The sequence below is a fragment of the Anolis sagrei genome, chromosome 1, assembly GCF_037176765.1.
Source record: "Anolis sagrei isolate rAnoSag1 chromosome 1, rAnoSag1.mat, whole genome shotgun sequence".
Lineage (NCBI taxonomy): Eukaryota > Metazoa > Chordata > Lepidosauria > Squamata > Dactyloidae > Anolis > Anolis sagrei.
The window spans coordinates 149,552,810-149,570,670 of NC_090021.1; the positions used below are offsets into that span (position 1 = coordinate 149,552,810).

At 41.4% G+C, this 17,861-nt stretch overlaps 2 protein-coding genes across 2 annotated transcripts; both read right to left on the minus strand.

Annotated features, from left to right (window-relative positions):
• Positions 1–909: 909 nt before the first annotated feature.
• Positions 910–5,807, minus strand: KCNRG (potassium channel regulator). The gene is made up of 2 exons (XM_060755020.2): positions 5,216–5,807; positions 910–1,553 (listed from the first exon to the last, which is right to left on the minus strand). The coding sequence occupies exons 1-2, from the start codon at positions 5,788–5,790 to the stop codon at positions 1,301–1,303; spliced, it is 828 nt and encodes a 275-aa protein (XP_060611003.2). The 5' UTR covers positions 5,791–5,807; the 3' UTR covers positions 910–1,300.
• Positions 5,808–7,797: 1,990 nt separating this feature from the next.
• On the minus strand, positions 7,798–14,061 carry TRIM13 (tripartite motif containing 13). Its single transcript, XM_060785073.2, has 2 exons — positions 13,923–14,061; positions 7,798–11,724 (listed from the first exon to the last, which is right to left on the minus strand). The coding sequence occupies exon 2, from the start codon at positions 11,716–11,718 to the stop codon at positions 10,492–10,494; it is 1,227 nt and encodes a 408-aa protein (XP_060641056.2). The 5' UTR covers positions 11,719–11,724; positions 13,923–14,061; the 3' UTR covers positions 7,798–10,491.
• Between the last annotated feature and the right edge of the window lie 3,800 nt (positions 14,062–17,861).

The following is a 17,861-nucleotide window of genomic DNA, read 5'->3' on the forward strand; positions in this document are numbered from 1 at the left end:
GGGAAAAAGGCTGCGTTTGAGGCAGTTCCATGCTTCCCCATGCAAATAGCCCCGACCAGGACTGGTACTGCAACATAGCAATAAATCCATCACACTATGTTCCTAATCTTCCACCATCAGTAGTGGGGTGCGGTGGAGGAACCAACTTTATTGGCAAGAAATAAAATTATTGCATTCAAGAATCAAATAGATAAGGTTCGCCTTTAATATTTCATTCATCTTTAATATTTCATTTGCCATCAAAAGCTAGGATTGGAACGTAAAACCTTCCAGATGTTGGACTACAGATCTTCAAAATTAGGAGTGTTAACCATGCTGGCTTGAGTTGACGGGATGGAATTCAACATCATCTGCAGATTCTCAAACCTAGTTTAAACATACATCCTTAACAAAAATGTTAGACAAGGACAAACTGACAACAAAAATGTGTGCTTCACTGATGAATTTGAGGCGCCACTTTTGTATTTCATACCATCTTTCCTAGCATATAGACTGTGCTGTCAAGCGCTGGGCCTGTGAGAGAGTCTGTAGACAGGACGTGTTTTCTGAATGCCCAACGGGACACCGGGGGTGCCTCGGCTGAGAGGCCTTTTGGATTTCCCCACACAAAGTTCTTTTAAAGACTTAGAAAGTTTAACAAAGTTTTTATTGCTGCTGAAATCTTCAATACATCAAACAAATACTTCAAGACTTTGAATCAACTGGTGGCTTGCTTAAATCTTGTCCACAAGAGACAGGCAACTTTCCTCAGAAACTGTTTATTCTTTCTAATCCTTGACCCCTCCCTGGGCAATCCGACTTAAGCTCTGCTGGCGTGGGCCCCTACACCTGGTCCAAATTGTGTTATGGCTGCTGCGAGTGGTCCTTACCAAACAGAGTCCTTTCGTAGATTTCCAAGAGGAAAGAAGGCTTTCAATTCTCAGCGAAGACTGACTGTAGAGCTGTGGAACTAAATTCCCCAACAAAGGCTATGCTGTAGTTCTCTGTAGAGCTGTGGGACTGGATCCCCCCAGCAAAGCTGTAAAAGACGAAGCTTTCTACAGGTGGAACTGATTCACATCCTGTACGAAAGGCTTCTCTGTGTGAACTGAACTAGAGGTCCCCTTTTTCCCTCCTTAACCCAGAAAAAGGGGCGAAACTAAAGAACATAATGATTATTGATGGGTCATTGGCCCTATGATTGCAAACCAAGGGAAGCCACCTTATTGCAAAATGCATGGAACTTTGGAATACATGCAAACACTCAATAGAAAGGAAAATAAGTTGGAGCTCCTGGTACAGCTGTACAAGCACATAGACGTTATTTCCTTTTGTGCATTTGGGTTGCCTTTCTTTGTGGTTCAGTAGTGTCTCCCTGTGTTTGTCCTGTATTGATCACCAGAGGTTCTTGATACCTTGTTCTTTCAAAACAATAACATTCAATTTTTTCTTCGGCTGAGACAGTTCTGGTGCTTATTAAACGAAACCCTTCTCTCAGTAAGATGTCTATCAACAGGCCTAGAACATTAGCACCACTAAACAGTTTCCTTTGATCGGGTTTTATAGAAACATACCTGGAAAAAAATTACAGGGAAATATTTTAGTGTTAAGAATTCTTATGAAATATGAATGCATTTGGTTCAGCTTTTGAACAGTTATATTTCCTTTAAAAAGCCTTTAAAAGGGGAAATAACATATTGGAAAGTCAATGTGAAATTGTCTGATCTTCAAGAAGTTGTGGAAGGGATTGTTGGACTTGTCAAAGAAGCAATTCCAATTGGAAGAAAGCAGCATTCCGGAAATATGTATGTTCCCATATGCTTTAATTATTGAGACAGCAAGCTGGGGCTGGAATTTTCATTTAAAAAGACATAAAAAAAAAGTCACGTCCCATTTTTTGTATTTACCATTCTCACCTGGGCACTCCACCCTCACGCCATAGGTCCTATTTTGAAATTTGCCTTGAGGCACTATTATACCATACACCCAGTAATTAATTTCTTAAAAGAATTAATGAAGGTGATGAATCAAACCACATTGTATAACCAATTTTACACACAATATGGGCTATTTTATAGTATAGAAAGACAATAAAGTAAGTTACAAATGGGGAATTAAGACAGAAGTCAATATGTAAGTGTGAATTCTCTCTCATAAATGCACATGTGTACAGGCAGTTCTTGAGTTACAAACATCTGACTTACAAACAACTCCTAGTTAAGAATGGGGGTGAGACAACAGGAAGTGAGAGAAATCTGTCTCTGGGAAGGGAAATTCACTCCCAAAAGAGTTATCAAAAGGTGTCTCCACTTAAGCTTTATTACCCATCCTTGTTTCCACAACGAGCCATTTTTTTCAAAATCTAGTTATCACAAGGACAGAAAGTAAGATAAAATCTTCTGAATGGGGGTGCAGGCGGCAGGGGTGTTAACGCTTCCCTATTCTATCCAAAGATATATTTGGCTGGAGTTACGCTTAAAAAATGTACCAGATCCAACTTACACACAAATTCAACTTAAGAATAAACCTACAGAACCTATATTGTTTGTAACTTGGGGTTTGCCTGTATATAAGTAACCTCCTTTTTTCTGTCTAGTCCAGTGGTTCTCAACCTGTGGGTCCCTGGGTGTTTTGGCCTACAACTCCCAGAAATCCCAGCCAGTTTACCAGCTATTAGGATTTCTGGGAGTTGAAGGCCAAAACATTTGGGGACCCCAGGTTGAGAACCATTGGTCTAGTCTATCTCACAAAACAGTGACTCCTTTTCCCTCTCCCACCCAAAGGTGACAAATGCACTCAAACAGCTTATCACTAATTAGTACATGTTTTGCTCTAGTCAGAAATAATTGATTTGTGCTGTTGTCACCATTTGAATTGAAATTTTCCTTTAGTCGTACACATTCTGATGTTGCCATAGATTTATTACTTCCTGTTTAAATTTAGGACTTTGATGACATATATATTTTAAAATACACACTGAATAAACTTACTGAATGATCTATCTTGCAGCATTCTTCCTTTTTCTTTTTTCAACAAATTCTATATAAGAGTTAAGGCATCCTCCAGAGGTTCGAGGTTGCCTAGACGTGCTCCATTCCCCATGAAAACATTCACCATTTTCAACCTCCCTTGTAGTTTGCACTTCTCCCAACTGTCTGAAAATGAGAACCAATATACTGTATATACTCGAGTATAAGCCTAGTTTTTCAGCCCCCTTTTTAGGCTGAAAAATCTCCCCTCGGCTTATACTCAAGTCAAGGTTATTTATTCTTTTACTCTGTTATTAGTATTATTTTATTACATTTAACGGAGCCCTAAACGACTCCAGTCCAATTTACCTGTCCGAACGTATCCTCCCCTATGAGCCATCAAGATTACTAAGATCGTCTGGAGGGGCCCTGCTCTCGATCCCACCGGCCTCACAGGCGCGGCTGATGGGGACGAGAGACAGGGCCTTCTCGGTGGTGGCCCCTCGACTCTGGAACTCCTTCCCACTGGAGATCAGAACTGCCCCTTCTATCTTAACGTTCAGGAAACAGGTGAAAACTTGGCTTTGGGGATTGGCATTCAATGAATGAGCCATGATCCTGTGATATGGATGTATGACGACGAATAATGACTTGGATGACGACTGACCACTGTAATCATGATTGTATTTTTGCCATTTTAATTGTTTCAATGTTTTAATGTGATTTAGAAATATGATGTTTTAATGACGGTCTGTAATATTGATGTTGGAAACCGGCCCGAGTCCCTCGAATGGAGGTGAGAACACCGGTATACAAAACTACCAAATAAATAAATAAATAAATAAAATTATTGTACTCTATTATTATTATATTTACATTATTTTACTCTATTATTATCATTATTATTACATTTATTATTTTAATCTATTTATTACTATTACTATTATTACATTTATTATTTTAATATATTTATTATTACTATTATTACATTTACAGTATTTTACCCTATTACTACTACATTTATTATTTTACTCTATTATTACTGTTTTTATTACATTTTCATTATTTTACTCTATTATTTTTATTATTTTAATAATAAGCACATTTACATTGAAGGAGGTTAATGGTTTAATAAGAGTTGGACAGTCTTATCTTATATTACAGTTTTATGTAAACATTCAGAAACATTTAGGCTATTGATGCCTCAATTAATGTCATTTTAATGGTATCTATTTTTATTTTGAAATTTATCCATAGTGGATGCAGTTCCCACCCTCGGCTTATACTCGAGTCAATACGTTTTCCCAGTTTTTTGTGATAAAATTAGGTGCCTCGGCTTATATTTGGGTCGGCTTATACTCGAGTGTATACGGCCCTGCTTGTGATCCCACCCACGTCGCAAGCGCGCTTGGTGGGGACACGGGACAGGGCCTTTTCTGTGGCGGCCCCCCGACTTTGGAATGCCCTCCCAAAAGATCTTCGACAGGCCCCTACTTTAGCAGCTTTCAGAAAGAACCTAAAAAACTTGGCTGTTCCGATGTGCCTTCTCAGATTAGGAATCCCCCATCCCAAGTCCTAGAAGCACTTTAGTACAATTAATATTACTGCACACCGCACTATTTTAATCCTACGTTCCTCCTGCTATTCCAGCACTTTTAACCCTGTACCCCATTGCGCTGGCCGGCCCAGTTTTAAAGTGTCTTGATGTATTGTTACTGTTGTTGTTATTTTGCTTAACTATTTGATTTGCTTTGTTTATTGTTATGTTATGTTTTTTACTGTATTGTGTTCTGAGGCTTCGGCCTGTGTAAGCCGCATCGAGTCCTTTGGGATATGCTAGCGGGGTACAAATAAAGTTAATAAATAATAAATAAATAAATAAATAATATTGTATTATTGCTAATTTTCCCCATAAGTCTATTTCATACTCATAGGAGTCTTTTTTTTTTTCAAAACCAGAAAGGATTCCAAATGGCCACCCATGCTTGGGAGGGAGGAGATTGGGAGGGAGGAGATTCTGCCCAATTTTTGTGTACAATTAGGCTGGAGATGAGCTGGCGGCACATGAAGAGCCTGGGCTTAGGGCATGGATTGTATGTGCCCACTCTTGACTTAAAACCAAGATAAGCAGGAACCAAAGGTTTTCTTGGCCAGCTCAGGTGCTTTCTATCTCTTTCTAACAGTGACTGAAATAATTTAAGAAATCAATCCCAATATATTGTTTGTGTAGTGTTAGGCAAGATATCTACAAATGGCAATTAAAGTACCTTGCTACAAATTGATCATTGTAGTCAGTGCCGCACTGAAAAACAAGATCATGATGAGAGGGCTTCTCCAGAAAAAGGGGTGTCAGAAACTTCTGAGAAGGTACCTCATGGTTTTTCCAGCTTGTCCCTGTAAGTTTCTCTTCAAAGACAGTGATCCTTCCCGCGAGTTCACTGATGGTGAGGCTGAAAGAACCAAAAACCCGGAAAAAAGCCTGGGTTTCTTGGAGCAAGAACCGTATTTCCAAGATCTCTGGTTTTGATTTCAGCAAATGTTCTTGACTTAGGAGATCGGCCACAGGATAGAGCTCATAGAAAACAGCCTCCCTTTGCAGCCTCTGGTAGTCGGAGAAGTCAGTGGGCAAGGAAATCTGGAGGGTTCGTAAGATGTCTAGAATGTAGCTGAACAGAATTCCATCACGATCCACAAAAATAACACCATTCACCAACCTGAATTCCGGGTCATTGCCATTTAGCATTCTTGCCAGCCTAGACTCAGGGAATTTCTGCAGTGTAGAAGACCATGTTATGAATTTCAGTCCTCCTACATTCAAAGATATCATACTTTGATTGTTCATCCTCTCTTATTAAACCAAAAAAAAAAAGTCTTCAACTGCTGTGTCTCAAAAATAAGTAGAGCCAAAACAGCATATTTCACTAGGTGTGGTATGGAAAAGAAAAGCTAAGCTGGTATTGTTTTCCTTAGCAACAAACACCATGTACACATACAAAGTAAATATACAAAGGGCTGGTTACTTGGGAGTTAAATATTTATTTTATTTTATTTCTTTACGACATTTATTTATGACATATCTCAGTTAACAAACTCTCTGACAAAAAAAGTTCCTTTTTAGAAAGTCTTTTTATAGGAGCTCAGCCTCAATTTTCTGTTTTCAGGGGGAGTTTTTTGCGGGGAGGGGTTGCAACATTGGCATGAGGGAATAGTGAAGTAGGGTTGAAGATAGGCAGAAAAGTGGAAAACTATCCCAGATACATTTTGGAAGAAGACTTCAATTGATCTCCAAAGGTTCAAATGTTTTTGTTTATATATCCAAGTCTCATGTAATCTGAAGGCTTCATTTCACTCATGATATTAGTTTGAAATTAAAAGGAAGTTTGGAAACAAGTTGAAGTGCTACTTTTCTTTGTGCTTCTTTTATTTTGAGGAATGGTGTAAGGGGAATAAAAGGGTCTTTTATTGCATGTGACAGGGGGAATCTTTCTTTTCAATCCCATGAATTGGATGAATTAGCATACCCACCTCAGCACGTCTGACTTTACCCAAATCCTGAGGCAACGCTATTCTGCACAGATCAGATGTTTATTCACATGTATCCCTTTCAACTGACCAGGATCTCATTTTTCCGCCGAGAAGACACTCTCTCTTTCTCTAGTTTCCTTACCAAGTGAGCCTGTGATGGTGGCTGGATTGACAAAAGCCTCCCACACTGAAAATCTTAATGTTCTGGCAGGTTTTTACTTGATGGGGCTACAGTCCCAAAGGAGAAAGCCACAGCCTGCAGCCTATAGATCAGTGTTTCTCAACCTGGGGGTCGGGACCCCTGAGTGGGTCACAAAGGGGTGTCAGAGGGGTCGTCAAAGACCATCAGAAAACACAGTATTTTCTGATAGTCATGGGGATTTCATGTGGGAAGTTTGAGCCAATTCTATAGTTGGCGGAGTTCAGAATGTCCTTTGATTGTAGTGAACTATAAATCCCAGCAACTACAACTCCCAGATGTCAAGGTCTATTTTCTCTAAACTCCACCAGTATTCATATTTTGGCATATTGAGTATTCATGCCAAGTTTGGTCCAGATCCATCATTGTTTGAGTCCACAGTGCTCTCTGGATGTAAGTGAACTACAACTCCAAAACGCAAGGTCAATGCCCACCAAACAGTTCCAGTATTTTCTGTTGGTCATGGGAATTCAGTGTGCCAAGTTTGGTTCAATTCTATCATTGGTGGAGTTCAAAATTCTCCTTGATTGAAGGCGAACTATAAATCCCAGCAACTACAACTCCCAAATGACAAAATCAATCTACCCCGAACTCCACCTGTATTCAAATTTGAGTATTTGTGCCAAATTTGGTCCAGTGATTGAAAATACATCCTGCAGATCAGAAATTTAGATCACAATTCATAACAGGAGCAAAATTACAGTTATTAAGTAGCAATGAAAATAATTGGGGGTCACCACGACATGAGGAACTGCATTAAGGGGTCGCGGCATTAGGAAGGTTGAGAACCACTGCTATAGATGGAGATATATCTATACACACACACACACCCCTACTTTTGTCCACACTCACCTCCTCTTCTTTCACACTCCACATCAATGTATTCACTTCATTTTACTGAATGCCTATCCACATATATTCACTATCACACTTGACTCCACTCACACATCTATGTGCACTTAGAAACTCCACTCATACAATATTTTACTTGGAAAACAAGGAAACTCCCTTTCCCTCCAAGCAGTGCAGAAATGCTGCAATCTCAATACAAAGCAAGGAAATGTTTATGTGGCTGGATCAGCATTGCTGCAGCACTGAACCAGAGAGGAGGGAGAGAGGGAGGCGTTTCCTTTTGTGCAGTACGATTTATTTATTTATCAGAAGCAAGTTGAGGGTACAGTTAAAATGCATTTAAAAACACAAAGTTTTAAAACTTGGCATTGTGCTAAATGTCATTTGGCCAGAATCTGGCCACTCGTAGTGCCTCTGATATCGCTGTGAGAAGGTCCTCCATTGTGCATGTGGCATGGCTCAGGTTGCGTTGTAGTAAGTGGTCTGTGGTTTGCTCTTCTCCACACTGACATGTCATGGACTCCTTTGTAGCCACATTTCTTAAGGTTAGCTCTACATCTTGTGGTGCCAGTGTGCAGCCTGTTCAGCGCCTTCCAGGTTGTCCACTCTTGTGTGTGCCCAGGAGGGAGTTTCTCATCTGGTCTCAGCCACTGATTGAAGTTCTGGGTTTTTGCCTGCCACTTTTGGACTCTTGCTTGCTGAGGTGTTCCTGCAAGTATCCCTGTAGGTCTTAGGAAGCTGTTTTTTGATTGAAGGCATTGGCTTGCTGATATCCGAACAGAGGATGGGCTGGAGATGTCAATGTCTTGGTCCTTTCATTGCTGGTTGCTACTTCCCGACAGATGTCAGGTGGTGCAATACTAGCTAAACAGTGTAATCATCTCAAGATGAAAAGCAGGATGAGAAACAGAAAACAGAGCTAATGGTCCTGCAATTCCAAATGACATCAGCTAATAAACATGCCCAAAAACCAGAGGTAAAACACAACCAACCACAACTGAAGGGCCACAGTTTCCTTATTCCTGCTTCAGTTAAGTGAAGCTCTGAAAAGGAGTAATATTAAATTGTAGGCCTCATATATCAGTTACAAAAATGGAATATGTCCCCATGTCTCACTGCTCAAGATTGTTGGAACTGTGCCTTGAAACAATATTCCAGGTTAGATGCAGAATGACTTCTCTCTGACTTCATCAGAAAGGCAGGAGAGACTTCCCTATTGGCACAGATACCGAATATTTAATTTCCTGATAATTAGTCAGATTTACCTCCATATTATCTTTAGGATCAGAGTCAACTTAAGCAACACACTGAAAAACACTAATGTTGCTTATTTTGTTCTTTTCTTTGTAAAAGGTAGAAAAATTATAAAATTTGTACAATCTGAAGACAAAAATAGTTTTTCATTTGTGTATACAAACTTATAACAGATTGTTACAACATACATGATTGGAAAAAAAAGTCACACTTGCTGATGATGCTGTATATAAGTGTCTAAACATTTACCTCTTCCACTATGAAATTTACTCAGTCATATTGCATTTTATGTAAACACGTTACATATTGTTATATACACAAATTCACATTACACATTAAACATGTTTTTTCCAGCCTTTTCAGTCTATATGTGAGTTATATTAATTGTATTGTTTTATTTTTCCGTTGCCCCATCTCTACCAGTTATATCCTACCTTGTCCATGTCCAGCATTATTTTGTAAATTTTAAATGATTACATTTGGCCCAGCCATAGGTTTTAAATGCTTGTTGTTATTGTTACTGTCTATTGTTTACTTTTGTTTATGAGATTTATTCTAACTGTTGTATTGATTGTTTTCTTATTGCTTTTACTGTTGATGTACTTTGGGCTCGGCCTCATGTAAGCCGCACCGAGTCCCTTGGGGAGATGGTAGCGGGGTATAAATAAAGTTTTATTATTATTATTACTTTGTTGTTTTTACTGATGTGTTGTTGGGCTTGGCCTCATGTAAGCCGCCCCGAGTCCCCTTGGGGAGATGGTGGCGGGGTATAAATGAATTTATTATTATTATTATTAAATAGAAGAAATAAAAAGTAGTGTTGGCATCTGTTTAGTGTGTTAACATATGTCATTGTAACCCACTTTTTTGGTTGTCGTAGAGGTCAGACTGAACCACCACCAAAACTGCTTCAACCCACTTTTTCAGTGTGGTAGCTCCCATTCCTTTATGACCTTCATGTCAGCATACAATGTAGGAACTTTTTGTCTATAGCCGGATGCACAGCGACGGCGTCACCCATAGGCACTTCCAGAGGAGCTCTGTCATATCCTGGAGGATGCCTGTCATAATAACATATCCTGCTACAATGATAGTAGCAAAATTCGTCTTTGTTGCTCTTGGAAGGGCACACTGAAAATGTAGGTTTGGGGTGGGTTCACTGGGAAACTTTGAGAGATATGTGCCAGAAGGATTGTTTTCTTTGATTTTACCTTGGCATTTGGTATATATGTATTTTATCTATATATATTTTAATCTTGTATTGTCGTATGATGTTTTAACTTGTATTAGTAGCACTGAATCCTTGCTGTAAGCCGGTCTGAGTCCCTCTACGGAGGTGAGAATATCGGGATATAAAAGTTTTAAATAAATAATTTGTCAGCATTTTCAACTTTACATAATTAACTTATTTCAGAAGCCATGAGTATAAAACATGTCAACATGTATCTGGACCACAGGGAAAATGTTATTGATACATCAATATTATTTAATTTAAAAAAACACTAATGATTAGCAATAATTTCAGATGAATCTTTTAAAGCTCCAGGGCAGGGGCTGGGTCGTCCATGTACTGGATAATAATCCCATCAAATCTAGCCAGTATAATAAATTGTGAGGGATTGTGGGAGATGCATTCCTACACCTGAGGAATACTTGTTCACCAGCCCTGCTCTAAAACAACCACTTCAAATAGTCTTTGTACATGAGAGCTAGTTATAAAAGTTTGTATTTGCACACAAACTGGGCAACGTTATCCAATATCACCTGAGCATAGTTCACACATTTTTCACTAAGAAGAAATGCGCTGTCAGTCATTTTTTCCCAATAGAAGGCGGCGTGATCTGCAATCTCTGCTGTATCTGCCAGATAACGTGAACTTAATGCCGAGGCAAGAGTCTTCCAGTACTGGAGAGTATCAACAACAACATCCATGTAGCACATCTGCATAGTACCAAGGATAAGCAAGCAAAACAAAGTTGTCAGGATAAATGTAGGTGAAAAGAACAGAGAAATTACCCCTTTCGCATTGCTTTTCTCTTGAGGTAAAGACAGTTTGTCCACATCTGCTAACTTAAATTGTTCCCAGTGGCTGGTATCAAAGTCTTTGATCGTAGAGCTGATCTCTACAGTTAGGCAAGGCAATCTGGTTTCCTTGATCAGTTTGATTTTCTCTCGAAATTCTTGCATCTGTTGCAAGAATACAATGGGTTCAGACACATCCTTAAAAGCTTCCGCAATGTTAAATGCTGTCCGTTGTTCTCGTATGATTGTGTTCAGTTTATTGATTTCTGGGTCATAAGCTTGCATAACGGCAAGCTTCATTGTCTCAAAGTCTGAAAGTATCTCATTCTTTTTTTGTTCCAGTGTATACTGCAATTTTTCGAAAAAGTCTTTGACTCTGTCATAGTCCTTCGTCAACATCTGCAGGGCTTTCCGCTTGCTAGTTTCCAAAGTGTCTAGTCGGGAAAGTGCATCCCCACAACGCCAAGTCTCAAACCCTTGGAACAACGTCTCAAAAGCACGTTTTTCCTGGCAGTAAGCATCTTCGATGGAGCAGAAGACATGCTTTATATGGTCTCCTCGAGTTGCACAAATACCACATATCAACTGTGTGTCTGTCTGGCAAAAAATGTTGAGAGGTTGGCCACTGTGCACTTTACACACAGGCATTTTTGTGGTCACTTTAATTTTGTTATACTTCTCCACAATACCTTTCAGGGAATAATTGACTTGGAGGTTGTTAACTCCGGTAACAGTAGTTTCCTTTCGACATGTAGGGCATTTGAAGGGAGACTGCCTCCAAATTATGCTCCGGGCATTTCCCTCCAAGATCCCTTCCAAACATTTCTTACAGAAGTTGTGTGAACAGGGCAAGGCCCGTGGATCATCAAACAAACTGCAACAAATGGGGCATGTGAGGTCTTCTTCAAGGAGCTCCATTGCAGTCTATAACAAAAGGAGACCATAGGTCAGACAAACCAGTATAATGAGTATAATAATAGACCAAGTCTGGATCTACACTGCCTGATATCCCAAGATCTGATCCCAGATTATCTGCTTTAAACTAGATTAAATACTGTTCCATTATCGGGGCAAACTTTTAAGGGGGAGGGGGGAGTTGAAGGAGGAAAATTATTTTCCCCATTTTTGCTCTTTATTCTTCCCCATTTCCCATGTCATAAAGCAGGGGTCCTCAAACTTTTTAAACAGAGGGCCAGGTCACAATCCCTCAAACTGTTGGAGGGCCGGATTATAATTTGTAAAAAACATGAATGAATGCACACTACACATATCTTATTGGTAGTGCAAAAAACACTTAAAAACAATACAATAATTAAAATGAAGAACAATTTTAACAAATATAAGCTTATTAGTATTTCAGTGGGAAATGTGGGCCTGCTGTTGGCTGATGAGATAGGATTGTTGTTGTGTGCTTTCAAGTCATTTCAGGCTTAGGTTGACCCTGAGCGAGGGCCGGGTAAATAACCTTGAAGGGCCGTATCTGACCCTTGGGCCTTAGTTTGAGGATCCCTGTGATAAAGGATAGTTGTTTCCATGATGGGGGCATTGGTGGGGGGAATAACAGGAAAGCAGGGGGACCAACCCCCGTCCCCCCACCCTGTTAAATAGACTCTCATTTTCTGTCTAGCGCCCCCTTGTGGCCCAGATAACGGAACAGTAGCCTGGATTATATGAGGGCCCTTCGAGGATGAATAAAATCCCACATTATCTGCTTTGAACTGGGATATATGGCAGCGTGGACTCTGATAACCAAGTTCAAAGCAGATATTGTGGGTTATTCTGCCTTGATATTTTGGGTTATAGGACTGTGTAGAAGGGCCCCCAGACAGGCCCTATATCTCAGGATCTGATCCCAGGTTTTTTGCTTTAAACTGGATTATTTGAGTGTGCACTGCCAGATAATCTGGGATAAACAGAAATCCTGGGATCAGATCCCGAGATATTAGGCCTGTTTGGAAGGGCTCTGAGGGCACTTCCACACAGCCCTTTATCCCATAATATAAAGGCAGACAATCCCACAATATCTGCTTTGAAGTGTGGAAGGACCCTGAGTTATCTGAGTCCACGCTGCCATGAATGGTTTGGCACCCGCCCACCTGCGTGACCGCATTTTTGTGTACAAACCCACATGGTCTCTTCTTCATCTGGACAGGCCCTGCTCCCGCCTCCCTTGCAGGCCCGATTGGTGGGGACGAGGGAGAGGGACTTCTCGGTGGTGGCCCCCTGACTCTGGAACTCACTTCCCAGGGATATCAGGCATGCCCCAACATTGGCAGTCTTTCGAAGGAGCATGAAAACGTGGCTGTTTCAGTGTGCCTTCCCGGAATAAGGAAATAATTCCCAGCATAATGTCCTCAAATGAACTTTAACTATCCGATTGGATTGCGCTCCCCTCACTTCTTTAAAACCTTCCTATTAGATATATCCTACCTTTTTCATGCCCAGCATTTATTTTTTAATGTTTAACTATTACATCTGGCCCGTCCATAGGTTTTTTAATCCTTGCATGTTAATGTCTATATGTGATTTATTTAACTGTATTGTTATTTTTTGTTTATTGCTTTCTAGTTTATTGATGTGTTGTTTGGGCTTGGCCCCATGTGAGCCGCTCCGAGTCCCTTGGGGAGATGGAGGCAGGGTATAAATAAAGTTATTATTATTATTATTATTATTATTATTATATATTCCAGTTCAAAGCAGATCATATGGGATTTTATACAGCTGTGTGGAAGGGGTCTAAGATGTGTACACAAAATAATGGGCTTTTTATTATTTTGGCCCCAAGACAAGGCATGGGATGGAGATAAAGGGGACAGGGAAAACTCACCAGTGGTTTACTGCCTCATTTAAGTCCCTTCTACACTGCCATATAAAATCCAGATTATATGGCAGTGTAGACTCATATAATCCAGTTCCAAGCAGATAATGTGGATTATCTGATTTGATAATCTGGGTAATACGGCGGTGTAGAAGGGGCCTAAATTGTCCTGGTCACAAAGGAAGCTTCATGGCACATCTTGCTCCACTTTTGGAGGCCAGGAAGCCACAGGCTGCTGTAGCCCTTATGTGCGCATGCGCGGGGGGAGCCGCAGAAGCAGGCGATGGGCCCGGCCTTTACTCACCCGCGTCCTCTCTTTCGGCCGGTACAGCCACCCCGACGTCGCGTTGAAGGCCGCAGCCGCCCCGGAGAAAGGCGCCAAGCGGCGGCGGATGTTGCCACGGCCCGCAGGAGGGCCTCCCTTTCCGCTCCGGCCGCCGCCTCGCCCCGCCTTCCCCTTTTCCCGAAGGACTGGAGGCGCCCGCTTCCTTGGACTCCATTTCCCAGAATCCCTGGCCATTGACCATGGCAGCCGAGGCTTCTGGGAGATGGAGTCCAAAAGGCCTGGAGGACTAGCGTTTGGGATTGACTGCCCGAATTGACTGCCTTCTGTATTGAAATCGACAGCAGGAACGCGGCCCCCTTCCACACTGCCATGCAGTCCAGATGATCAAAGCAGATTATCTATATTAGTTACTTTGAACTGGATGCTATGAGTTTACATTGCCATATAATCCGGTTCAAAACAGACAATCCACTTTATCTGTTTTGAATTGGAAGATATGAGTCTACATTGGCATATAATCCAGTTCAAAACAGATAATCCACTTTATCTGCTTTGAACTGGAAGATATGAGTCTACATTGCCATATAATCCAGTTCAAAACAGACAATCTACTTTATCTGCTTTGAACTGGAAGACATAAGTCTACATTGCCATATAATCCAGTTCAAAACAGATAACCCACTTTATTATTATTTATTATTTTTATTTACTGCACTTATATACCCTAGGGTGACTCATTGCGGTGTACAACATGAAAAAACAGGTGCAAATTACAAACCATAGTGCAAAATAATCAACAATTTATCATTGTCATAAAAAATCTTATCAAAAAAATCAACATTACTACCAATTTCTACTACATTCCGAATCGTCTCATCAACAAACCCACAGTCCGATATCATTTCCGTTATTCTATTCCTATGGTCACATTACCAGTCATTGCACTTCTTGATCAAATGCCTTCTTAAACAACCAGGTCTTTAACTTCCTGCGGAATATCAACAGGGAGGGGGCTAGCCTGATGTCCACGGGAAGGGTGTTCCACAGCCGAGGTGCCACCACCGAGAAGGCCCTATCTCTCGTCCCTGCCAGCCGTGCCTGTGACGCAGGCGGAATCGAGAGCAGGGCCTCCCTGGAAGATTTCAAAGTCCTCGGGCTCATAGGCCGAGAGGCGGTCAGTTAGGTATCTTGGGCCGGAACTGTTTAGGGCTTTATAGGCCAGTGCCAGCACCTTGAATTGAGCCCGGTAGCAGATCGGCAGCCAGTGGAGCTGGTACAGCAGGGGAGTTGTATGCTCCCTGCGTCCCGCTCCTGTTAGTATCATGGCTGCCGCCCGTTGGACCAGTTGGAGCTTTATCTGCTTTGAACTGATGATATGAGTGTACATTGCCATATAATCCAGTTCAAACAAATAATCCACTTTATATGCTTTGTACTGGATTATATGAGTCTACATTGCCGTATAATCCTGTTCAAAGCAGACAATCTGGATTTTATATGGCAGCATAGGACCCTTCCACACTGCTTTATACCCCAGGATCTGATCCCAGATTATCTACTTTAAACTGGATTGTATGAGTCTCCACTGTCAGATAATCTGGGATAAAAAGATAATCTGGGATCAGATCCTGGGATATAGGGCAATGTGGAAGGGGCTATAGAAGGGGCCTGAGGCTGCATCCACACTGACCATTTAATGCAGTTCAAAGCTAGCTTCAAGCCGTGACTACCAGTCAACAAATTCCCAGAAAATTACACAAGGAAAAAGGTCCTCTGGGCTTTGGCCCTATCTACACTGCCATATAATCCAGTTTGAACTTCATTTAATGGTCAGTGTAAACTCAGGCCCCTTTCACACAGCTGTATAAAATCCACACTGAACCGGATTATATGGCAGTGTGGACTTGGACAATACAGTTCAAAGCAGATATTGTGGATTATCTGTCTTAATATTCAGGCTGTGTGGAAGGGTCCTCATATAATGCACATGGAACCACATTGAATTGCAGTGCATGAGATTGCGGTTAATCTTTATTCTGAAACTGGATTATATGGTGGGACCTTTGTGTCATCACCATCCAGGCCTCGAACTGGTTCCAGGATTTCCCATGTAAACATCTCCACTTTCTTCAGTACTATTTTGATCTGCCTTGACATTCTAGGTCAGGGGTCCTCAAACTTTTTTAAACAGAGGGCCAGGTCACAGTCCCCCAAATTGTTGGAGGGCCAGATTATAATTTGAAAACAAAAACAAAAACATTAATTCCTATGCAAACTGCAAATATCTTATTTGTAATGCAACAATAAAATAATTAAAATGAAGAACAATTTTAACAAATACAACCTTATTAGTATTTCAATGGGAAGTGTGGGCCTGCTTTTGGCTGATGAGATAGGATTGTTATTGTTGTTGTGTGCTGATGATCGTGCCATTACCACTCAAGCAGGGAGCTTTGAGATGGTTGAACAGAAGCTCTCCGAAGCTCTAGGTGCTCTTACTGCCTATTACAGGGAAAACCAACTGATCCCTAATCCATCTAAAACACAGACATGCGCCTTTCACCTTAAGAACAGACAAGCATCCCGAGCTCTGAGGATTACCTGGGAAGGGATCCCACTGGAGCACTGCAACACACCCAAATACCTGGGAGTCACTTTGGACCATGCTCTGACCTACAAGAAGCACTGCCTGAACATCAAGCAAAAAGTGGGCGCTAGAAACAACATCATACGAAAGCTGACTGGCACAACCTGGGGATCACAACCAGACACAGTGAAGACATCTGCCCTTGCGCTATGCTACTCTGCTGCTGAGTATGCATGCCCAGTGTGGAACACATCTCACCACACTAAAACAGTAGATGTGGCTCTTAATGAGACATGCCGCATTATCACAGGGTGTCTGCGCCCTACACCACTGGAGAAATTACACTGCTTAGCCGGTATTGCACCACCTGACATCCGCCGGGAAGTAGCAGCCAATAGTGAAAGGACCAAGGCAGAGACATCTCCAGCTCATCCCCTGTTTGGGTATCAGCCAGCACGTCAACGACTTAAATCAAGACATAGTTTTCTTAGATCTACAGAGACACTCGCTGGAACACCCCAGCAAGCGAGAGTCCAAAAATGGCAGGCCCAAACCCAGCACCTCAACCAATGGCTGATACCAAATGAGAGACTCCCCCCTGGGCACACAGAAGACTGGACGACTTGGAAGGCACTGAACAGACTGCGCTCTGGCACCAAGAGATGCAGAGCCAACCTTAAGAAATGGGGCTACAGGGTGGAACCCTAGACATGCGAGTGCAGAGAAGAGCAAACCACTGACCACCTGCTGCAATGCACCCTGAGCCCTGCCACATGCACAATGGAGGACCTTTTTGCAGTTACATCGGAAACACTCCAAGTGGCCAGATACTGGTCAAAGGATATTTAACCAACTACCAAACTCACAAGTTTTGTATTTTTCTATTTGTTTGCTTTGTTCTGTTAGAAATGTCATATAACTGACTGGTTATTTATTTATCGTGTCATCAGCAACCATTGTATTACAATTCTAACAGAGCAAAACAAACACAGAGATTAAAAAGAAAAAGAGGGGAAAAAAAAGAAAAAAAAACCACACAGATTTTGTAAATTTGGTATTTGGTTAAATGTCCTTTGACCAGTATCTGGCCACTTGGAGTGCCTCTCTGTCCCTTCTGGCAGTGGCTGGTCATTTGTGTAGATGTTGAACATGGATGGAGCAAGCACGCTCCCCTGAGGCAGGCCGTTCTTCTGTTTCCGCCATCTGCTTCTCTGGCCCTGGAACTCAACAAAAAAGCTCCTGTTTTGTAGCAGGTTTCCTATGAGGCGGGTGAGGTGGTAGTCCTTTGTGATATTATACATTTTTCTCAGGAGGAGGCGGTGGTTCACAGTATCATAGGCTGCTGACAAGTCTATGAAGACAGCTCCTGT